Below are 22,729 nucleotides of genomic sequence, written 5' to 3'. Positions count from 1 at the left end.
TTTTTCAACGAGATTACAATAGCTAGTCGGAAGCCAAGCTTGATGAAGCTGAAAAAAACAGCAGCAACTATTTAACTCCTCCATCGACAACATTTTAATAATATTTAAATTCTGATACTCTTACTTGGCAGATTGTTACACCATTAAAACTTTCTTTTTATGATGAATATTTCCCATATTGCTGTCTTTATATCGGATCACGGAATTGGACATACTGCTAGGCTTGCTCCAGTATTGAATGAATTACATAAAAACTTCCCGAGTGCTATCTTTCATATTGTGAGTGGAGTGAATAGGTTCTTCCTCAAGGAGAGACTTCAGGAAATACCAGAACAACAGATTAGAATTTTAGGAACAAAGATTTCTGTAGGATTGATTGAGGAACAAAATTCTGTATCAACATCTCCTTGTAAAACAATTGAGCGATGGAAAAAACATTGGAGTCAACACTTTGAATGTTTGTATGGGGATGAACAGGATCACAATGGAATTCCAACTGAAAATTCAATGATTTGTGAGATTGAACAATTTCTGGAACCTTACCAGATTGAGCTAATTGTGTGGGATGTTCCTGAAATTGCTCCAGTAATGGCAAAGAGGCTCAACAGAAAATATGGATTGGAAAGTCGCCTGCCGCTCTCTATTGGAATAAGTAATTGGTGTTGGGAGTACATTTATGAACATTCAATGTCTCACATTTCTCTTCCAAAGAGTACAGATGAAATTGTTGGAAATATTGATGGACTTGATGTGAACTATTCCAAGTTAAAGGAAGAAAAGGAACTCATGGTAAAGCAATGTAGATCTCTATACTCTATACATGGAAAGACTGACATTTTTATCCAACTGCCTTACTCTACAAACGAATTACCATTTGGATCGGATACAATTATCGAGTCTACAGAAAATAGTTGGCCTATTACGACAACTATTAAAAATACAAAATACACTAAAGAGTATATGAAAGATTGGGTTATTTCTAAATCCAAGATGCCTTCCAATAAGAATTACAAGATTATGATGTTTTCATTTGGTGGGTTAAGCTTTCCTTCACCAACCCTTCTTCAAGAAAAGCAATTGGAATGGAACATTCCAGACGATTGGATAGTAATTGTAATGTGTGGAAGTTCTGTAGAAAATAGGATGCCAAATGTTGTCAATTTTTCATTCCTAGATCTTGAGAAGGAAAATATTGATTTTGCAAGAGATTTACTTTTGGCTGTTGATGTTCTTGTTGGTAAAACTTCATATGGTACTGTAACAGAAGTTCTATTCCACAAGATACCAACATTATATTTGGAACGATATGGTATGATAGAACACCCTTATACGGAGAAGGCCTTAATAGAAAACATTGGAGATTCATGTGTTTCCAAGGTAGAAGGAGATGTGGTTATTAATGCTCTTCCATCACTGTTTGAAAAAGCTAACACTGTTCTCAACAATATGATAACACAACAACAGAAAAACAAAAGAAACGACATTGACTTTGATGGAGGGAAGACTATTACAAATATTATTTGTTCCCTTTTGAATTAACAGTAATTAAGGATTAGGTAAATCAATCTATTCTCAATTCTAACTCTGCCAAAACCTTCTATCATTGTACCAGCACAAGTACTGAAGGCTTGGTACTCGCTCTTTTATCTGCCTAGATATACTTCCAATAACACATATGTAAGGGGATGTAGCTCACATGGTAGAGCGCTTCTTTAGCATGGAAGAGGTACGGGGATCGATACCCCGCATCTCCACTACTTTTTTTCTTTCTTACGAATTTCCTTACCATATTTGTTGGGTGCATCCACTTTTTAAAAAACGCGAGATTGCCATTCATATGGAAGGAGATGATTACAACTGTCTCAGTTTTAACAAGAAATGTTTGTTTCTAAATAGTAGACTTTCCACAATAACAATCTTCAACAATTTACCGAAACCTCCTAACACACGTTCCTTTCCACAACAACAACATGACAACAATTGTTATGCTCTTGTGTATGAACTGGAATTGATCAACATTCAGTATCTCTCCAATGCCAATTGCCATCATCACAAAATCAAGCATAACAACACAAAACAATAACTCAACATCTCATCATAATACAACACACAACTGCCATCTCAGGACCTTTCTGAACAGTTTCAACCAAATCCAACAACAAAAACAGTACATCATCATCATCAGCACTAGCAACACTATCAGCCAACCCATTATTAAACCATCCTCCATCAATACAATATCCATCATTCAACCCATTACCTCAGATCTTGGTTTAGAGAGTTATCCATCCAAATCCCATTGAAATCCATCATCTCTCGGATTTAAACTTTTAACTGTTGTTTAAAACATTAGCAAACAATAAGAGAAAAAAACTAAACAACAACATCAGAAGTGTTCGATATTGGTTTTTTCATTCTATCTTTTTATTGTTTCGGGAACACACACATACTTGTATCATATTTACTCTGTACTATATATCTATTGAATATTAAACTAATTAATATTCACTCCAACACACCACTACACCATTATTGTAAACTATTACATAACAATAACTTCTTATTAACTAACTAATATATAACATGGCCAGTACAGATAATATGCCTATAGCCTTATTATTCGAAAGGGGATTTTCGAATTTGTATGCGAAGGGAAAGTTTAAGGAAGCTGCTGATTACTTTGATAAAATTTTAGACATTTCACCTAATCACATTGAAGGTTTGTTTCATTCATTCTATTATTAACATTAACATTGTTTCGTATAATTTATTGGAAATCAAACAGCTCTTTACCATAAAGGAGTGACTCATTATGTGAGCGCCAACTTTTCAGAGGCAATCAAAGTTGAAGAGAAGGTTTTACAATTAGATCCAAAACATAGATGGGCCTACGTTATAAAAGGAAATGCATTCAATGAAAGAGGAGAATTCAAAAAGGCAATGGAAACATTTCAGAAATGTATTGCAATGACTAACAGATCATTTGATGTAGTTTACAATGCTTTGGGAAATTGCTATTTTTTACAGGAAGATTTCAATTCCAGTTTGGAAACATACAATAAGGCAATTGCATTGGCAATTGATAATTTCACAGTGAGCACCATTCATCCAGACGATCACATCTTTAATCAGATGAGCAATGACCATCAATTGGCAAGACAATGTGAAAATATTTTGACTCTTCCAGCTGATGAAAAGAATGGAAGTGTTCAATATCTTGCTCCAAATTTTGGCAATGTTTCACCTGTTGAGGAAAGATACAAGAGAGGTGTTTACGATAGATTCTACCTGTTGAGATATAGTGGAGCTTGTTTGACCATTTTGAATAAGGGATTGACATTGTTGTGTTTGAATAGATTCTCAGAAGCTCTGGATTGTTTCTTACTCATTATCCAAGTAACTTATGCATTGATGGGAAAGGAAATTTTCAGAATTAACCCAACACGATTGGATCCAGCCAGAATTTCAGATCTCATTGAATTGCTTCAAAACAAGGAATATACACAAGTGAGGAATAATCCAACATTGGCCTATGATAGTAGGACCTCTTACTGTATTGCCTATTCTGGAATTGGTGTTGTCTGTGAGGCAATGTTATCCAGATTATACTCAACCTGTCATGAGAAATGCACTTGCTCTTCTGATCATCACGAACTGAATCCAAATGATGTGGCCACTGACATTAATAAGAATAATTTCTGCACCAGAAAGACAATCAACTTGATGAATAGCGTGAACAGAGTGCACACTCACAAGTCATTGGCAGAATTATTCTTCGACAGAGCAGATGATCTGATAGAAGACAGTAGAATGAAGAGAGAGGTTCTCTATTTTAAAGGAGAAGGTTTGAGACATATCAGACATTACCAAAAAGCAATTGATAATTTTGAATGTGGTTTACAAATGAATTCTCTTGAAATTAGATCCATGATTGGTGTTGGTAGAGTTGCAATTGCTGTTAAGGATTACAAAGCTGCTCGACAAATATTCAAAAAGATTATTAACATTACCAATTATGAACATCCAATTGCAATGAGTTATTTGGAGGTTGTGAAAATGTCAGCACCAATTTTGAGCGAGAGATCAAGGTCACTTTGTGATGTTGCAATTTGTACATTTGAATAAATTTATTTACAGTGTAAAGTATTGAAGTACAACACATTAGTTTTCAATTATTCGACAACAACTGGTGGAACTTCTTCAGCAACTGGTTGAACAGGTTGTTCTTCGTTCTTGGTTCTCACAACTCGAGCCAATTCTTCATTCATTGCTCTTAAGCAGTGAATTTCTTCATTCAAGCTTTTAATCTTGTTATCATTTTCTTTTAAATTGTTGTTATCAACAAAATTATTCGAATTGCCGACAACTTACCTTTGAGCATTCTTTCAAACTTCTTCTCCAACAAGTAAACCTGTTCTTGAAGGAAATCTTGACTTGTAATTTCAGTCTTTTCCAATTTCAAACATTTGGTTCCAATGGTGAGTTCAATGACTCCTTTAGTTTCGTCTGAAATCTTGACTGAAACAAGTCCACTGACCAATTGAGTAAAAACCTTTGTATTGATGACATCAAGAGGACAATTATCATTCATATACTTGACAGAATTTTCAAAATCAATCAAGAATACTTTTCCAGATTGTTGGGATGAGAATGTTTCATGATAGGCAAATCTGAACTTTGAATTGTTATTGGATTCAAGGCAAGCATAGTGGGTTGGGGATGACATTCTTATTGTTTGATGATTTGGTTGTTTGTTTTTTCTTGTTATATATTTCTCTAATACGTGATAAACACAACCAACTTTTAAGGCCATTCGAAACGTGATGAAACGAAACGTGTTGGAGTAAAGTGGACGAAACGTGCTTTCTAATAATAATTCCAAGACTCAAAAAGCCCATTCAACAAATCACGTTTTAAAAGAAAAAAAATGTTGCAATCATTCAAGTTTGCAACTCCATTCAACTATGAATTGGCAGTCCAATTCGTCCATATGAATAACATAAAGGATGATTTATTAGAAGCTCTAGAACTTCAATTCAAATATGGTGACACTAATTATCCATGGGCTGTCTCTTTTTCAAGATCAAATGTCGATCAAATCAGATTGGAATTTAAACAGATTAAGCTTTCTAGGGAAGGAGCTGCTTTGATGTATTTGAGTCGATTGTTTGAGATGAAACCGTTTTGGTGGAATGCAACTTCGATGAGTCAATTGGAACAGTTGAATAATATTGTTGACCAAGTTTCAAAATCAATGAAAAGTGAAATGATTAAAATTGTAGAGAGTGGATTAATGAACTCTGAAAAGCCATCACTGATTCAAAATCAAACAACTCAAACATTGCCAATTATTCAAACTAAATCTGAATTGGAATTAAAGAAAATTCAAGATCCTCCCAGATCAATTGGAATCGGAGAGGTTCATGTAAAAAGAATAGAACCTCATTCTCAAATAATTTACACCAATGATCCAGTGAATTTTATTGTCGAAACAGATTTGAACGTGAAGGAAAGTGATTTAATTATTCGAGTTCGTGGTGTTGATATGCATAATGAAACATTTGAAAAGAAATCTAATTTGGTATTGCAATCAAGCTTACAAAGAAGGAAGCAATGGAACAGATCTTTCTGTATCAAAAACGAAGGATTATACGAATTTTCTTTAGAATACATGGGAACCATTCTATTAAAGGAAGTCAAGACATTTAACCATAGAGAACTATCTTTAGCTAATAGTATTTCCAAATCAAACTGGAATAAGAGATGTATAGCTGGAAAAGACTGCTCAGTTATCATCCCCTGTGTTAATATTAACAATTCACATCAAGTCAAGCAGTTTAAGGCGGAGGATATTAAGGCAATTGTGAGATGTGGAAATTCTGAATGGAATTGTAAGGTCTCAGTTATGGATAATAATCTTGTTATTGACTTTAAATGTCAGTTTGTGGGGGAAGCAGTGCTTCAGCTCAAGTTTGGAGATCAACAAAAAACTGTTGAATTTACTGCTGATTGTCAGGATGTCAACTGGTCCAAGATGGCCCTTATTAACTCAGAGAATGTGCAAATTCAAGATTCTAAATGGGTTTTACGTGAGAAGACTCTTACCTATTTGGAATTTAAAATATGCGACATTTATGATGAGAATGTTGAATTCCTTGACTTGACATCTGTCAGAGCAGTTCTACAACATTTTGCCAGTAGCTCTATGGAATGCATGGTGGAATTCATCCCTGAACGATCAGTCATTAAGGTTTCCTTCACGACACCATCCACCATTGGTCAATCAGTCCTATCAATAATGAATTCAAGAACTCCTTCAACCTCCCAAAAATATACTATTGAGATAATCAGAGAAAGAACCTTTCAAGTTGCAATTTCAGATAGAAAGGAAGGAATCTCTGGCAATTTCAAGAAGAAACTCAAAGAAAAGGCCAATCAACAATTCCTCAATCTCAATATTCAATCATTGCAAGAAATTCAAAAGCCAGATGTCGTCCTTCGATTCATTTATCATAATGGACCACCAACATGGTCTGATTTCAAGGTAACACTCTCAGATGAGAACAAAAATTATGGAGGAGCATCTGTTATCATGGTTTTGGCAACTCTCAATAAGACCTATTGGAAAAAGGACTCACCAGATGATTCGTTTCCTTCAGGTGTAAATCTCTATCAATCGGATATATCTATTAGAGAGAGAGGTGTTGTGTGGTTATATTATGATTATAATTGTTCAATTGATGCTATTGAAAATGAGTCAGAGATTGAAAATCTGTTAAAACTCATTAAAAAAGTAAAATAATTCTTAATAGCTTCTAGAAGTTGTTTCACTTATTATAAACTATTCAATCGAATAGAGTTAATAATTATCCACTTACAGACAAGATTTCATTATTTGACCCTTTTGGTTGGGATTTCAATTCAGATAATTTGCAAGTTGATCGTTTTAAATGTTTATTGGAAGGCAACCTTACATTTGGTCAATCAAACAATGATCCAAGTGAAAGTGATCTTTCGAGAGCAAGCAATGTAGTGCTCAGAACTTTCTTTTAAATAGTTCTTCTTTTATGAGATGTTCTAAGCTGTAAAAATGAATTAATTTCAATAAAGTACTCACTAATTAACAACATTAATGGTAACTATACGTTATGGTGTGTCAACTCTGGTTTCACTTTCATGTGTTATCCACTAATTTCTCCTACTTTCTTCCTCACATAATAGAAGTAACTACACAATGATCCATTTCCTCACCAAATACTGTCAAAGTAATATTTAGAAGTAACAACACAATGATGAATGACTAGTAAAGGAGAATGTATTAATTATTTCCATTTATAGATGATTATCCTGAAAGCCACTTAATAAAATCAATTGACAAATGACGCTCATCAAAAGACCCAATGCTATCAACATAAAAGAATGAAACATTTGGATGAGTCGATTGAACAAATTTCAAATATTCACTCTTCAAACTCCAATAACTTTCTTTATCCATTGGAAGAAACAAAACACAATAATTCTCCCTCGATAATGGATCATCTTTGTGTTCTCTAAAATAACCATCATCTCTAAAGAAAACAGTTGATTGAGGACCTTTCTTCCAACTAAATAAGAATAGTTTCTTCTCCTTTGAAATTGGGTTGATTAAACGAGAGAGGCAATTTCTTAAAAGTTCTGCGTGCTCGTTGTAATTTCCAGTTATGGAAATGTCAGAGTTTAGTTCGTTGGTGACCCTATCAAATAAGTTATGAGATAATTCTTGTGGATCATTGTCAGAAGCATTAGAAACTCTTTCTGGACTATCCGAAACAGTTTCGTATACAGTTTCAATGTTTTCAACAAAATACACGACAACGTCACTCGAATTATCACCATCTTCCACAACATTAAACAATGACAAGAACAATTGTTGAATTTCCTCTTTCAAATGAGTTGGTTGACCTAAAATTCTAATCGAAATAGTTTGGTCATTTCGATGTTTCACAATCTTGTGAATGGTTTGATGAATAAGATCGAAATCCGTTTCTTTCTGAACGAAAAGAAAGTAATTTTCTGGAATATTGCTGAATATGGCTTCTTTCTTTCCAAATGAAACAAAAACAACTTTTTCTTCTATTCGAAACTGTATCTGAATCTAAAATGAAAGAAACCTACGGTTTTTCTTAAAGCAGTCCTCTAAAATTTCCAAAGAGGGTTTGCATTGAGTCTTTTGAATTGTGTTTCTACTCCACAAACCACGAAAATTCTGAAGAAAGGTCTGAAAGATCTGCATGCGTTTTTTTTTGAGTTTTTATTGTAAACGAGATTTGTGATTCTAATAGCAAACGTGATGATTTCACGTTTCTTGTTCTTTCATTAGATTCGAATAGAATGGAAACGTGAGAGGTTGCATAGAAATCATCACGTTTGCAGTTTGTAGTTAGAATCACAATACTTTTTCTACCTCACTCGTTTCCACCAAGATTCGAATAACTTAAAAAAAATGGGTTTGTTCGAATTTTTCTTTGGTCCATCTATTGTCATAGACACAGACGCTGTTATTAATATTGGAAATCTTTACCAATGGCTCGAAAAAAAATCATCACTCAGTAAGTTTCTTCCACATTCGTATTTCAACTTTATCAGAACAAAAACCTTTGGTCATTATTACAAACCATGAAAAAATCCCCAGCTCAACAAGAATTGAATTAAAGGAATCTCTGTCTAACCTTATCCATGAAAATAGAATTTTCTTTTTTGAAAATCATATCAACTTGGAAACTGACATTCCATCAGAAAAGAACAAAATCATTGACTTGATGTTACAAAAAATTGAGGTTGAAAACATGAAATATAATCCTAACAAAAAGTCTACCAACATTCTTGTGCTTGGACCTCAACACTCTGGAAAATCCTCAACAATCAACACATTGTGTAAATATTTCAATAGACGAATCCAAGTTGCAAGTTGTGATGTTGGACGAAAGGCAGATGTTGGCACAGTTCACTATGAAAAAGTTCATCTCGGTTCCTCTAATGGTCATGAATATCACATCTTTGATACTGCTGGTAAACCATTCGAAAAGGGAATGGATGGAAATGATGTGAATCAAATTCAAAAGTTAATTCATGGATTGCCAACAGGTGTAAACTTGTCACTTTCTGAATGGATGAATTCAGAAATTGTTAAAGAAAATGTAGTTGGATTTGTGTTCCTTGTTGTCAGTGCAGAGGTTCTTACAAAGCGTAGATAGATTAGTTATTAAATGAATAAATATGTCTTTAGCAAAAGTATTGACCCAACTTTCTTTGAAACTAATGCATCTTTCCTTAAAAATGTAATGAAATACACATCGAAAAAGTTTTCGAAACGTGAAAATAAATACCAGTGAGTAGATATTCTTAACGTGACATCACGTTTCAATTTGGTTCAACAAAAAATGTCTTTAACAACTCTCCCAAACCTTCCTCTCAAAATTCTTGTGGTTGGTGATCCACATTCAGGTAAATCATCCTTCATCAACACTCTCCTCAAATTTTTCAATCCAAATATCATGGTTGAAACATGTGATGTTGGAAGAAAGGCAGAAGTTGGTACCTTACTTTACGAAAGTGTTCCAGTTTCGTCTGCCAACTTGTTGTTGTTTGATTCTGCTGGTAAACCATTCGAAAATCCAGACGACTTGAATACCTTAAAATTAATCTTGCAAGGAATCAAGACCGGAACTAATTTAGTGGAAAATTACTTGACAAACAAGATTGACCTCGATAATAGAATTGACGCAGTTATTTTTGTTTGTAGAGCTTGTGAATGGAATTCTGTTTCTTTACAAAAATTTGTCAAATTCCAAAATGCTGTTAAAGAAACAGATGTAAAGGGGCTTCCTTTCAATCCAATGATTGTTTTAACACATTTCACAGAGTCAATGTCAGAGAAGCAATTTGTGGATAAAGTTACAAATGCTGTTCCATTTGCATTCTTGGATAATCCAAAAGATCTTTCCAAAGATTTGAAACCACAAGTTATGGAAGCATGCAAAAGAATTTCAAGACAATTCAAAGCATGGGGTTTCTTTTAAAATATGTAAATAATTAAACTCTGTTCAACATTGGTTTAAGGTAAAAGGAATATCTAGATACAAATAACTAGAAATATAAAACTGAATCGCCCACCGTGGGGGTCGAACCCACGACCACAAGGTTAAGAGCCTTGCGCTCTACCGACTGAGCTAGACGGGCTTGTTGAGTCTTTCCTTAATGATCTTAAATATTTTCTTAAGGATTTTCTGGTATTTATTTATTTTGATCTATTCCTTAATGAAATTAGTGTTTCCACATTCTCATCAAAATCTCCATCCATACTAAACAGTTCAGCAATTTCACTTTGTGTCCACTCCTTCACCATCTCATAATCATACCAATACTTGCTCCACACCTCCTCCACATTAATACTATCCACTAAATCCTTCTCATCACAATACTGCTTCTCCAACTCTTTCAATTTGTAAATGAAACCAAAGTTTGGATCCACCGAAGGTCTCCTCTCTTTCATTAGAGATAGAACTCTTTTTAGATTGAATCCAAATCGATACATTATAAAGGCAGCCACCACACTTGCTGAACGAGAAACTCCAGCTCTACAATGCACCAATAAACAACCTTTCTGTTCGAAACATTTCTCAATAAATTCGAAAGCTTGTGGCAGAATGTGTTCCAATTTACCATTCGGAGCATCAAGGAACGGAAGATGAAGACTTTGAATGGGTGAATTTGTCTCCTTTTCATTATTTTCATTTTCATCATCAATTATTAAATTATTTTCATTCTCATCATCGGAGTTTGATTTAATATTACAACAAGTATTATTATTAGGAGTTTCACTCACATTCAATAGATGAGTAATTGAGAATGCTTCATAAAGTGCTTGATGATCAATTTCTGCAGCTGTCTTTCCTCCTAGATAGAGAAATGGAATAAATTCATCATCTTGATTAATGATGGCAGTAGTTGATCTTTTATCGTGTGTGATGATTGCATTCTTTTCTGCAGATGAATAGGAGAGAATGAGATTGGCCCCAATGTATTCCATTGTTTTTTTTTGATCTATTTTTTTGAAAAATCTAAACAACTTTAGAATTATTTTGAACACTATTGTAAACTTTTGTAATAAATATGGCTCAATTCCTATTCCTGAGGATTTGTTTTGTCTTTTTTCTGGTTAAGTCAATCATCCATTGAAAAATTATTTCACACAAAGAACACCTTATCATATTAATCCAGAATTAAGGAATACCATTTATACAATAACAAACAGGAATTGGACAAGTATCAAAAGGAGGTTTACACGTGGTGGTGGTTTTTCAAGAAAATCGAGCTTGGAGCAAAATTGGGAAGTTCTAAATTACAAAAAAATTGGAATAATTTAATTACTAATACTGCTATTCAATAAGATTTCAACAAATAGTACGGATTTTCTATAATTGTTACACAAGTTGATGGTAATTGCCTTTTTTTATTGTAATCTTTGTGAAAACTCTTTAAAAAAAAATGTCAATAACTTATTCCTTACCTTCCATTGATGAAAACTCTCACACCATCACATTCTACACAGATACCTTGAAATTCTATAATGATTGTCTTGCGTTTCTTCTTGAAAATTCTGCAAGTAATAATTATCAAATTGGTTTGATGAAATCCATGGTTGACAATCCGGAAAGATTTACAATAGATAGGAGATTCCTTATGGTTGTACATCAGAAGGGAGAAATTGAAAGAGTCGTGACTTGGTTTCCACCACAATTGATGGTGTTTAGTTTTCCAGATGAGAAACAATTATTGGAAACTAGAAAAATAGTTGCAAGAGGAGTTTTAAAAATGTTTTGTTCAGTTGATTATCGGAATTTGAGAATTTCCAACAATAGTGATGTATTATCCTTTGATCAATTTGAAGAAATCGTTAAAAAGTTTGACAGAAAGTTGACTGGATTCTGGTCAACTGAGGAAAGTTTATTTCTATGTGAGGAATACGTTTCAAATTTTGATCCTGGTATGAATCCTTCTCCTTCTTACAAAATTCAGGTAAAGATGATGTCCTACTCACTCATTAGAGATCATTTAACACTTCCACCTAAGGAAACAAATTACGAACTCAAATTTTTGGACACAACCAATGAAAATCTAACCAAACACTGTGCCAATATGATTCACAGATTTTGTAAGATTTGTTTTCCAGCAATAGTGCCATCAGAACAATTTATTCTCGAAAATATGTTGCTTAGACCATCCCAGAAAGGAAATACCTTCTATGTTACCATGAAAGGAAATTCGAATCCTATTGCCATTGCTTTGGCCACTCCAATTCCAAGTGCATGTAGAATTACTCATGTATTCACAGAGGAAGAATATAGAGGAAGAGGTATTGCCTCATTTCTCATTCAATCCATGTCAATGCAATTATTCGAAAGAAAGGAAGAAGGTGGAAATCAATTATTCAAGTGGATGTTTCTGACTGCCGATTCATCAAATCCAACCTCAAATGGAGTGTATGTACGAAGTGGATTCAAAGAAGAAACAGAATTTACATTGTGTGATATCAATTATAATTAAATTATTTCAAAAATTCTCACTTTCGAATTATAGAAACGAAACCAACTGAAACATTAAGGAAGAATTGAGCCAATTGTTCACAAGGAAAATCTTCCATTTCAAAATCTATTTCGAAAGGAGTTTTGGTTGAGATATCAAAATCCACAGGTCATGGAAGATTATCCGCAAAAAACCGACTCAATTAGAATCTGACCAAGGAAGAGTACTATTGGAACAATAGGACATTTCCAATACTTTAACTAACTCAATCCAAACTAATCTATTCGAAACAATTCGAAACAACAAGAAAATGACTCAAAACCCTCTGAATGTTTATCAAAGTCGCCACTCTTCCAAAATTAATTTGCTATTGCACTTGTTTTTTGTTCCACTATTCATGGTTGGCTCCATTCTGACCATTGTCCTCTTTTTTATTCAACCATTTCTTTCAATTATTGGTTTTCCCATTATGGCCATAGCCATGGGCATGCAAAACATTGGACACAAGTTGGAAACAAATAAGCCAGAACCATTTACAGGTCCATGGGATTTTATTAAGAGAATATTCATTGAGCAATGGATTACCTTTCCAAAGTATTTCTTGTCTGGAAAGTTCTTTAGAATATTGTGCTCTTCCACTGATCTGATGAATCTCAAATTTGATAAAAGTATGAATAATTGAATGGCTCTTGTTATTTGGACAATTTACGAGAATGTAAAGTAGCATGAAATGTCAATTTCTTTGATATTTCTATTTCAACTTTCCTATGACATGTTAGAGATTTCAAAGTTTTGCAAAGTTTACAAAAAAAATGGAAACATGCAAAACAATTTCTTACTCCACTCTTTTTCATGAATTGCCTAATGATATGATAATCGGAGAAGTATTACATTTTTTCAATAGTGTGGAATTGTTTTTCATATTTGGGAGAGTGTGTAAAAAGTGGAGAGGAAAATCTATTGAATTAATTTGGAAAGAATATGAAATATTAATTAGAAAATTTAAATTAAAATGTTCGGGATTTAAAGAGTTGGATCAGTTGTTGCTATCTTCTGATTTTCGGGCAAGGAAGTTCATCAAGTATTTGTTGAGAAGGCAAGTTTATGAATTTGCATGTAAATTAGCAAAAATTGCAATAATTTCTGGAGATTCTAAAATAATTTCTGTTGATGACAGTTGGGTAGATGAAGAATTAGTAATATTGAAAGGTTTTTTCAATGAGTATCAAGATTCGAAAAGTAAATCAAAAAAGGAAAAGTCAAAAACAGGATTATTCGACAGTTTTCTTGGATTCTTCAAAACTTCTTCATCAGAAAGCAACACAGTTGATGCTATTGCTTCTTCTATCCCACCAAAGAATTCTCCCCAAATGGTCAAAGTTTTATTGGATGGAGAACATAAATCAGGAAAAACCTCATTTCACGAGTGTGCCATGAAAGATTCACCTGTTTCCTTAAATCCATTCATTCTACCTCCAATTGGAATTGATTTTGCAGTTAAGCAATTCAACATTGGCCAAGAAACAAAGTTAAAGCTGGAATTGTGGGATAGTTACTCTGGTGAGAGAGTTTTACACATTCCATTCACCTTTTATAGAGCTACTTCAACAATCTTACTATTAGGAAATCCTTATTCCAGTAATGTAAAGCACGTGTTTGATTACAAAAAGGAGGAATTTCGTACTCATGCCATCAATCCAGAAGTAATTCTCCTTACAACTAAGAGTGATTTGGAGAATAGTTCAGCAGAGCGATCTTTATGCATTTGAGAATTTTGGAGGATTGCATTTTCATATCACCAACACTCAATTGAAATATTCAAAGAATATTTTATGGTATTGCGCATTGATGAAATATTTTCTTCCTGAAACCAATTAAATTGAACCACAGTAAATTTAGATTGATTCCTATCCAATACAACGACACGGTGGAAATTCTTGAGAAAAGGTTTTCAGGCATAATTGAGTCAACTACCACAACACTGCCTTGGAGTTTGGCTAATTTTAAAAATGCATGGGGCAATCCGGAGTACCCTGTCTGTAGGGTATTGTCATTGTATTGAATATTGAGTGAGCACTTCAATTGGTTCGAAGATGAAACGCACATATTTTCCATCATTTTCAAGCCAACATTAGTGCTCACGCAGCAGATTCTTCAAAAACAGAAATGGTTTAGATTTACAACAGCAAGAAACCAAAAAAAAACAAATCAAATGTCCATAAGGGTGTGCGTTACTGGTGGCACTGGCTTTGTTGCTAGCCACTTGGTTTATCAGTTATTATTGAAGGGCTATCATGTCAATACTACCATAAGAGATTTGAAAAAGAAGGATGAATTGAGAGATGCACTCCTGCAATACCACAAGGAGAATTGCACAGATCCAACTCAACTACTCACTGAACAAGTATTGAACGAGCGTTTATCAATCTTTGAGGCAGATTTAATGAAAGAAGGAAGTTTTGCAGATGTCATTAAGGGATGTCGTTTCGTTCATCATGTGGCCAGTCCATATAAATTAGATGTTAAAGATGCACAACAGGAATTGGTTGACCCAGCTGTGAAAGGAACTTTGAATATTCTAAATGAATGTATCAAGCTCAGACAAGAACAAGCAACGCATGATGTCAATAGATTACAGAGAGTGATTATCACTTCATCCATTGTTGCTATTTGTGATACTGCTGAGAAGGATAAGATCTACACCGAGGATGATTGGAATGAATTGTCAACTGTTGATAGAAATCCTTATTATTATTCCAAAGTAACTTCTGAGAAGGCAGCTTGGAAGCTAATGAAAGAAATGCAAACTAAACATGGACAAGATTTCATTGAATTGGCAACCATTAATCCTAGCGGCGTCATTGGTAAACCAGTTCTTCCACAACAAGTCAACCAAACTCATGATATTGTAGCCAAAGTTGTAAATGGTGAAATGCCAGCTCTAATTGCAATGTACATGACCTTTGTAGATGTGAAAGATGTTGCTCTTTCACATGTCAAGTGTATGGAATTAGATATGGATAATCCACAAAGATTTTTACCATCCAAAGGAGAACGTTTCATTTGTTGTGGAGATGAAACCATCTCAATTAGACAAATATGTGAAATAATTAAGAAAGAATTCCCAGAGAGAAATTTCCTAAAGCAATTACCAACATTGTCATTGGAAGGAGGTTTTGGAACTATTCTTGTGAAGGGATTAGCTCTATTTCAACCAAAAGGAGTAAGGCAAGGTATTAACAGTAACCTTGGTAAGCCATCCTATTATTCCAATAAGAAAATTAAACAAGATTTGGGAATGGAATTCATCAACAATAACGTGATGATTAGAGAAACTATAGAACACTTGCTAAGGATTAATGTAGTAAAGGATTAGTGCTATTTACTCTTCTTCAGCATCTTCATAGAGATCTTTATCAGAAGCCGATATATAATCAATATTCAATAATTCACAGTCAACTATATCATTCTCATTGAAATCTGTAAATAATTTTGTGAGGGACATTAAATTTCTACTTGAAAATATTAACTTCCATCCTTCATCTGTAAATAAATTATCTTCACATGAAAGCTCTAGTAAATTCTTGAACTGTGCGCATTCAGAAATGAGTTTAGCTCCAACATCTGTAATCTTATTATCTGAAAGGTAAAGCTTTTCTAATTTGGCAGCCTGTGGATGGCTGGTCAGTAAAATAATGTGATCATCATCTATAAAATTAACCTGAATACACAATGAAATCAGTTCTGATAATCCATCAAGGAATACTTTCAATATCTCAACACTGATATATGAGTCATATTTAATACCATTCAATCTTGGAAATCTTTGCACTAATACCTTGGCAACTTTTAATGAATTGGCCTTTACTAATTCAACAACTTCTGGACCATCAAGAATTTCCTTATTTTCTTCCTTGTACTCTTCATAAAAATCAATATCCAAATATTTGAGATTTGGCAGAGAGCAATTCTCCAAAAAGTAAATTGCTCCCTTGTAGGAAGTTGCATTGGAACCTCCACATAAAATTTTTTCCAATTTTGGTGCCTTGAGTTGAGAAAGAGTTTCAAATCCCTTATCAGTTATAATATTTCCTACAAAATCAAGAACTTTCAAGGAAGCCAAATTTGCAGACGCCAATTCACTCACAGAGTCATCATCAAAGTTGGTATCTGCAATCTTAAGCTTTTGTAGTCCTGAAAGAGAAGGTTCCTTGAAAAAATGTTGATATCCTTCATAACCAACTGTGTTAGTATTGCATTTGAAATGAATTAGGTTTTTGAGAGTGAAATTTTCTGTTCCAAAGTGAATAAATCCCTCATCTCCAATTGTGTTATTACTAACATCCAATTTAGTGACATTTTTGAAAAAAGGGCATTTTGTAATCAAGCTAAACCCCTCAGAAAGAATAGATCCATTTGGAAGTAATAGAGTCTTCAAATTGGATAGAGCTTGGCTCTGGGTGATAATGGCAAGAGTTTCTGGCAACAGCTCATTATATTCCAAATTAAGGAAGGTGATATTTGTTGGATATGGATAGTTTTTCATGTACGACAATCCAACATCGGACGGCAACGTATCCATCAAATCTAACTCCTTCATATTCTTCAATAAATCTCTATTCTTCTTATGATCAAATAAAAGTTCCAAATATCTATCTCCAAAATCAGTATTACTAATAGTTAACTCTTCAATTTGTGTGCATTTCATCTTGTCCAAATCTGTTTCATCTTCAATTTCGTTTACACCTGCAAAAATTGTCTTTAACTTTTGATTGGTCAGCAATACATCCAAGCCACCTTCATTAATAGGATTGGATGAAATATCAATATGTGTTAAATTAGGAAGTTTTTCAGCAATTAAATTAATATCAAGATTATTCAATCCATTATTTTCAACACTCAACTCTGTAATACCCTCAAGAGTTGCAGCTGATTTGCAATTCTCCAACATCATACCAAAATTATCAGAATAAATTTTAGAATCTCTCAAGGACAAACTTTTAACACTCTGAAAATAGTGTAACAGTGAATTATCATCGGAATCCAATATTTCCTTCTCTGTCTGATTCCACATCATTTCTTTTGGCAATCGGATAATCAACTCTTCAATACTCTTATTAAAGTAGCCTGCTTTGCAACATTCCCAGAAGGCTTGTCTTCTCTCCTCTTTCATAAAACAGAGAGAAACAATTTTCAATGAACTGTTTCGGATGGAAGAACCATCAGTGATCAAGTGATTCCATTCTTTACAAACTCTCCTGATTGTATTAAATAATAAACGATAGGGTAAAAAAGTGAACACTTCACCAAGGATTTCAGGAAGAAGCACAACTGACATGTTGCTTGTCGTGATATTTTTTTTCATTGTAAGCAATTAATTCAATGCAATCCATTTCATGATGGAAGATGATCATCGTGTGTGTGAATTATTTATTTGATGAGGTTTCAATCTTTGAATAATTCTTCCCAAGGGCCTAGAGATTGATCGGAAAGGAAAGATTCTGTATCTTCTGATTTGCTAACATTGTGTTGTTCTTCTAATTGTCTTGCAAGAACTTCATCCTGTTGTGGAATGGATTGAAGAGGTGGTGTGAATTTTGAAGAAGAGAAAACTGGAGGAGACATGTCTACATTATTATTCCTTTCCAATATTTGAGATATTTCCAACATTAGATCACTATGTGAAGCGCTAACTCTCCTGTAACGTTGACCCAAAACGTGAAGTGCTCGCAGATCCTTTTCCAATATTGAAAAATAATCAAATGTAATGACCTTTCCTGCTGATGTAAAAACAGTGGCCTTCCTAGGTTTAAGTCCTCTTTCAATTTGTTTGCAAGCCTCCAGATGAAATTGAGCTGCCTCAACAATAATATAGATAGCTGCAAGTAAAACGAATGGGAAAACCTCATTTTCAGTCAACAATGTGACTTTCAGACATGCTTCTTCAAGTACAGAATAACTAATCTCTGGTATTTGTTTCATAAATAAAATAGTATATCCCTCAGCAACAAATAAAGCGAGCAGTCGTTGAGACTTAAAAAATCCCTCACTATGACAATCTGTTAATGTTTTCATAGTATGAAGCTTGAAATGAGCCAAATTTTTGAAAATAAACTCTGAAACTTGCTTGAATAGAATATAGTTTTGTTGGCATAGTTTCGTATTCATACAATACTCCCAAGTCCCAGGCAATAGTGTATCCTCTATCTTTCGATTGGAATAATGATAAAACATGCTACTCATTCCCTTCATTAAACTTTGAAACGTGTTTGCCTCTTCATTAAATCTACTTGCAACAACTGAAGAGTGGAACTCTAACAAATGAAAATATTTGTTAGGACTAGGTTTTTCCTTTTGACTATTGAAATAATAATTCACTTTAGCCAAATAATACCCTGCTTTGTAATTGTCCCCATCTGATACATAGTGCAAGTAAATATAGTGACATGCAGCAGCCCAATAAAACTCAGTGGAATGATCGAGAGAAAGAAGGGCAATCTCCAGCTCAGCCTTTCTTGCATAAAAATCAACTGAATTCAAATCAGCAACTAGGTGAGATCCCATTGTCATTATTGCCAAATATAATGCATAAAGGCATCTCATTTCCTCAACAGATTTTATCCAAATATTTGGATCCAAATGCAACTCTGCTCTTCTCTCAAACTGTGGAAGGCAATTATTTACAAAATATTTAAATTTATCCTTTTCTATCATTGGATGAATTCCACAAACGAAAGTATAATACAATTCTACTAAATGATTAGGTGACAATAAAGATGGTGGTGATGTTGTTGTTACTGTCGCTGTTGATGCACTACTAGTCGGAGTAGAGTTCGTACTATGATTATTTGTTTCGTTTGTCGTTGAATTGTTCACAACTTCCACATTACTAATACTACTATTATTATTACACTATCAGCAGTTTTCTTCTTCTTCTTACTTGGTTTCTGGGTGTTAATATCTTTGTCTGATTTATCTTTAGGTGTTTTGGCATAAATTTCCGAGCCTTTGCCTCTCTTCTGAGGAGAATTATACTATGGAAGATAAGTTAGAAGATAATAATCATCAACCTACAATACATTCAACACCTGCTGATGCACATTTGGAACAACCAGCTAGCTTTTTATCACACTAAACAACAAGAAAGGGTAAAAAACCTTCACTAAATTTGAGACAAACCTTTTTATGCAACTTTCTACATCGAATACATGCAATGGGATGACATTCGTCCGATGATGATTTACCTGTAGTATTCATTGTTGCTGACACCCAATTCTCCAGAATGTGGAGATGTTGTCAATACTGATGGCGATAGAACAGGCAAACCGTTTAATTGCTCCATTTTTTTGAATGGACAAATCGCAACAATTCTTCATCAGAGTCCAATTCGACATTGAACATCATCAAAGAAGAATTATTGTTTTTGTTGGTTTCTGAAGGCTTGTTTGATCTCTTCTCGATGTTTGATTCCATTGGCAACAAGTTGTTGTATCATACGTTCTGATAATAATTTCATTTCATCATTCTGTGTAAATTGTTGTTTGAATTGGGATTAATTGTTGAAGTATTAATAGGATGATAATTTACCTTTAAAGCAACTTGTTTACGGAGAAAATCGGCAACAGTCATGGATTTATCATCTTCATTGTATTGATAATTGGTGGAGAGAATAAAAGATGGATGCTCGTCCATCATCATGTGTTGATTCTCTGGGGCAAGAAGAGCTCTTTGGTGATTGGACATTTTTTTTAAATTTGTTTTTTGGTTTTTCGTAACAGTAACTTCTGGCGTTGCTTCCTTAAGCACCAAATTTTCAGTATTACATTGTATTTAATTGCAATTCTTAATTTATTGAAAATGTGGTCAATGAAATCGATGGTCTTTTGTTGAACCTGTCAAAAAACCCATTCCAAAACTACAACGGTTTACAAAATTTCCAAAAAACAACCAAAAAAAAAATAACACGTGATGCAGTCAACAATTCTTTCCAAAGAATAAATTTGGTGAATTTGTTGTATGTTCGTTTGGAAGGTTTGAATAATATGTAATAACAAAATTTGGAATTTAAAGGAGTAAATTACATGAGGAAAGAAGACTACATCTATTATCAAGATGTAGATGTGTACTAGATGTAAAGGCTTTGAATATTCTGATGCATGCATCATACAACATCCATTTAATATTTCAACATGCATAACATCTTCATATTCACTTTCAAAATGTATTCGTCATGATGAAAATATTAAATTGATGAATCATACACTTATCAACATAATGCATCTATTTGATTGACTTGCAACCGAGGGCTCAATGGCTATAATAATGAAATTAATTTTCATGAAATTCATGTCCATAATTTTAATGATCCATTCTAGTAATATTGCAAAATATTCACGATAGTTGAAATATATTTCTTGACTAATTAATAATGTACTCAATGGGAGTTTCTCCTTTGTGTCAAGAAGGGACAGTGGCTCTCTTTTTTGTGAAATTAATCAACATTGTTAGACATTCGAATCCTTTGGCAAGTGGGTTATTGCATTACGGATTTGAAGGATGACAGTTTGTTCCGTGTTGGTTGGAAATTCTATTCGAAAGGTTTCTTCTAATCCTGAAGGCTAACACCATTTTAACACCAAGTAATCAATGGCACGCACTAATAACCAGACGCTTCGTTGTAGAACTATGTGCACTCTGTACCTTATTGATCTTATTTTTATTATTATGATATTCGGACCTCTCAACTTCTTCATGCCATGAAATTAGTAACTGTTTTGGTGCATACTCCAATTGTACAAATTGGGTTGTTAAACATGGGTTTAGGCAGCATTCATCCAATTAATAATTATTGGAAAGTGAAAGACAATGCCCCAACACGAATGAGAATGGCTTTTCACAAAAGAAAAAAAACACAACACGTTTACATAACACAATAACAAACGACCATTTCGAAATGGCTCCTTCAACTTCTCACAGACTCTACTTTTCATCACGGGTAGTAAAAACTAGCATTATCAAATATCGAGTTTCCAATAGATCAGCCAATAGACTCTATGCTATTTGTAATATGAAATTAGAATTAGCAAGAGCATTACTGTACACTGATAGAAAGAGAGCTTCCGAATTGACAGAACAATCGTTAGAAAAGCTGAAGGTGAGGAGAACGAGAGTACAATTAACAAATGCACAACACAACACAACCCATCTTCATCAATAATAAATCATCAGAAACCAATTTTACTTACCTTATTATGTATTTGGACAAAAATGATTTTCACATAAAAGGAAATGAAGGGCAACTAGTGGGTTTCCAATAATGTAAACATTTATTACTGGCATAGTCTTTCACAATTTTCAAGTAACCTTATAGCTACCAAATCTTGTTTTGCATTCGAAAGTTCTGTAATGTAATCCCGCAACATGTTTGCAGCGTCACCATATTTATTCTCAAAGACCATTGCACATGCATTATTGTACTTGTTCCAACGATTCTTCTTTTCCTTAGCTTCCAACTCATACCTTTCGAATAAATTATTTGAAAATTAATTAGTAAAGAACCATGATAACTTACATCCATTCATCTTGCGCAATTTGAGAAGATTCTCCCAATTCATAAACTCTTCTCATACTAAACAAATTCGAATCAGATACAGGGGAGGTGTAATACTGATCAATGACCATTTCTTTCGTATCCACATATCTAGTTTGGAATAAATTATCAACCTTTTCATTCAAATCATCTGAAATTAATATTGGAACATCCAATTCCTTAGCAGTTTCAATCATTGATTGTAAATTGAAAGGTGTACTTCCAAGAATTGAAAATGTCATCACTTGTTTCGTTCCCAAATTTCCACACAAATTATATTGACTATTGGCAACTATTCTAAAGTTGAATCGTTCTATGAGAGAGGATTCCTTATACTTTTCCAATAATTGATGTTTCCTTAATTTTCTTTCCTTGTATCCATTTAACTTGGATAGGAGGACATGACATAATTGTAGACCTTTCATTTCATGTTGATTTTGATCATTTGTGGCATTGAAATGAATAGTCACCATTTCATTTTCAAACTTTCCAATTTGTCCACAACTTGTTTTGGCTGCTTGTCCAATGATTTCAAAAATGTCAGTCAAGAGTGTAACTGTATCGTTGGATTCATTT

The 22,729-nt window shown here is 33.7% G+C and overlaps 15 protein-coding genes and 2 non-coding genes across 17 annotated transcripts in view; 10 read left to right on the top strand and 7 right to left on the bottom strand.

Annotated features, from left to right (window-relative positions):
* Positions 1–162: 162 nt before the first annotated feature.
* NAEGRDRAFT_73212 (uncharacterized protein) lies at positions 163–1,539 on the top strand (the record flags this gene model as incomplete). The annotated part of the gene is made up of 1 exon (XM_002671698.1): positions 163–1,539. The coding sequence occupies one exon, from the start codon at positions 163–165 to the stop codon at positions 1,537–1,539; it is 1,377 nt and encodes a 458-aa protein (XP_002671744.1).
* Positions 1,540–1,681: 142 nt separating this feature from the next.
* On the top strand, positions 1,682–1,754 carry NAEGRDRAFT_t629. Its single transcript has one exon. It is a non-coding gene; the product is annotated as a tRNA-Ala (tRNA).
* An 829-nt stretch (positions 1,755–2,583) lies between these two features.
* Positions 2,584–4,125, top strand: NAEGRDRAFT_73211 (uncharacterized protein; the record flags this gene model as incomplete). The annotated part of the gene is made up of 2 exons (XM_002671697.1): positions 2,584–2,719; positions 2,786–4,125. 2 exons carry the CDS (start codon positions 2,584–2,586, stop codon positions 4,123–4,125), a joined length of 1,476 nt encoding a protein of 491 aa, XP_002671743.1.
* A 199-nt stretch (positions 4,126–4,324) lies between these two features.
* NAEGRDRAFT_73210 (uncharacterized protein) lies at positions 4,325–4,726 on the bottom strand (the record flags this gene model as incomplete). Its single annotated transcript, XM_002671631.1, has 1 exon — positions 4,325–4,726. The coding sequence occupies one exon, from the start codon at positions 4,724–4,726 to the stop codon at positions 4,325–4,327; it is 402 nt and encodes a 133-aa protein (XP_002671677.1).
* A 201-nt stretch (positions 4,727–4,927) lies between these two features.
* Positions 4,928–6,802, top strand: NAEGRDRAFT_73209 (uncharacterized protein; the record flags this gene model as incomplete). Its single annotated transcript, XM_002671696.1, has 1 exon — positions 4,928–6,802. The coding sequence occupies one exon, from the start codon at positions 4,928–4,930 to the stop codon at positions 6,800–6,802; it is 1,875 nt and encodes a 624-aa protein (XP_002671742.1).
* Positions 6,803–7,342: 540 nt separating this feature from the next.
* NAEGRDRAFT_73208 (uncharacterized protein) lies at positions 7,343–8,272 on the bottom strand (the record flags this gene model as incomplete). Its single annotated transcript, XM_002671630.1, has 2 exons — positions 7,343–8,112; positions 8,155–8,272. The coding sequence occupies 2 exons, from the start codon at positions 8,270–8,272 to the stop codon at positions 7,343–7,345; spliced, it is 888 nt and encodes a 295-aa protein (XP_002671676.1).
* A 553-nt stretch (positions 8,273–8,825) lies between these two features.
* NAEGRDRAFT_73207 (uncharacterized protein) lies at positions 8,826–9,233 on the top strand (the record flags this gene model as incomplete). Its single annotated transcript, XM_002671695.1, has 1 exon — positions 8,826–9,233. The coding sequence occupies one exon, from the start codon at positions 8,826–8,828 to the stop codon at positions 9,231–9,233; it is 408 nt and encodes a 135-aa protein (XP_002671741.1).
* Positions 9,234–9,419: 186 nt separating this feature from the next.
* Positions 9,420–10,102, top strand: NAEGRDRAFT_81437 (uncharacterized protein; the record flags this gene model as incomplete). The annotated part of the gene is made up of 1 exon (XM_002671694.1): positions 9,420–10,102. The coding sequence occupies one exon, from the start codon at positions 9,420–9,422 to the stop codon at positions 10,056–10,058; it is 639 nt and encodes a 212-aa protein (XP_002671740.1). The 3' UTR covers positions 10,059–10,102.
* Positions 10,103–10,145: 43 nt separating this feature from the next.
* NAEGRDRAFT_t626 lies at positions 10,146–10,218 on the bottom strand. The gene has a single exon. It is a non-coding gene; the product is annotated as a tRNA-Lys (tRNA).
* A 58-nt stretch (positions 10,219–10,276) lies between these two features.
* Positions 10,277–11,068, bottom strand: NAEGRDRAFT_73205 (uncharacterized protein; the record flags this gene model as incomplete). The annotated part of the gene is made up of 1 exon (XM_002671629.1): positions 10,277–11,068. The coding sequence occupies one exon, from the start codon at positions 11,066–11,068 to the stop codon at positions 10,277–10,279; it is 792 nt and encodes a 263-aa protein (XP_002671675.1).
* Positions 11,069–11,526: 458 nt separating this feature from the next.
* NAEGRDRAFT_73204 (GCN5-related N-acetyltransferase) lies at positions 11,527–12,585 on the top strand (the record flags this gene model as incomplete). The annotated part of the gene is made up of 1 exon (XM_002671693.1): positions 11,527–12,585. One exon carries the CDS (start codon positions 11,527–11,529, stop codon positions 12,583–12,585), a length of 1,059 nt encoding a protein of 352 aa, XP_002671739.1.
* Positions 12,586–12,874: 289 nt separating this feature from the next.
* NAEGRDRAFT_73203 (uncharacterized protein) lies at positions 12,875–13,246 on the top strand (the record flags this gene model as incomplete). Its single annotated transcript, XM_002671692.1, has 1 exon — positions 12,875–13,246. One exon carries the CDS (start codon positions 12,875–12,877, stop codon positions 13,244–13,246), a length of 372 nt encoding a protein of 123 aa, XP_002671738.1.
* Positions 13,247–13,934: 688 nt separating this feature from the next.
* NAEGRDRAFT_73202 (uncharacterized protein) lies at positions 13,935–14,333 on the top strand (the record flags this gene model as incomplete). Its single annotated transcript, XM_002671691.1, has 1 exon — positions 13,935–14,333. One exon carries the CDS (start codon positions 13,935–13,937, stop codon positions 14,331–14,333), a length of 399 nt encoding a protein of 132 aa, XP_002671737.1.
* Positions 14,334–14,776: 443 nt separating this feature from the next.
* Positions 14,777–15,674, top strand: NAEGRDRAFT_73201 (3-beta hydroxysteroid dehydrogenase/isomerase family protein; the record flags this gene model as incomplete). The annotated part of the gene is made up of 2 exons (XM_002671690.1): positions 14,777–15,566; positions 15,598–15,674. 2 exons carry the CDS (start codon positions 14,777–14,779, stop codon positions 15,672–15,674), a joined length of 867 nt encoding a protein of 288 aa, XP_002671736.1.
* Positions 15,675–15,946: 272 nt separating this feature from the next.
* NAEGRDRAFT_73200 (uncharacterized protein) lies at positions 15,947–17,902 on the bottom strand (the record flags this gene model as incomplete). The annotated part of the gene is made up of 1 exon (XM_002671628.1): positions 15,947–17,902. One exon carries the CDS (start codon positions 17,900–17,902, stop codon positions 15,947–15,949), a length of 1,956 nt encoding a protein of 651 aa, XP_002671674.1.
* A 107-nt stretch (positions 17,903–18,009) lies between these two features.
* Positions 18,010–19,134, bottom strand: NAEGRDRAFT_73199 (uncharacterized protein; the record flags this gene model as incomplete). Its single annotated transcript, XM_002671627.1, has 1 exon — positions 18,010–19,134. The coding sequence occupies one exon, from the start codon at positions 19,132–19,134 to the stop codon at positions 18,010–18,012; it is 1,125 nt and encodes a 374-aa protein (XP_002671673.1).
* Positions 19,135–22,131: 2,997 nt separating this feature from the next.
* NAEGRDRAFT_73198 (uncharacterized protein) overlaps positions 22,132–22,729 on the bottom strand; it is a gene marked incomplete at both ends in the record, with an annotated part of 1,867 nt that continues 1,269 nt past the window's right edge. Inside the window, one exon of the mRNA XM_002671626.1 lies at positions 22,132–22,667. Within this exon, the coding sequence (XP_002671672.1) occupies positions 22,132–22,667 (536 nt within the window). The remainder of the gene's footprint in view (positions 22,668–22,729) is intronic.

This window comes from Naegleria gruberi, assembly GCF_000004985.1.
Source record: "Naegleria gruberi genomic scaffold NAEGRscaffold_59, whole genome shotgun sequence".
NCBI lineage: Eukaryota > Heterolobosea > Eutetramitea > Acrasida > Naegleriidae > Naegleria > Naegleria gruberi.
This window is presented reverse-complemented; position numbering and strand designations above follow the sequence as displayed.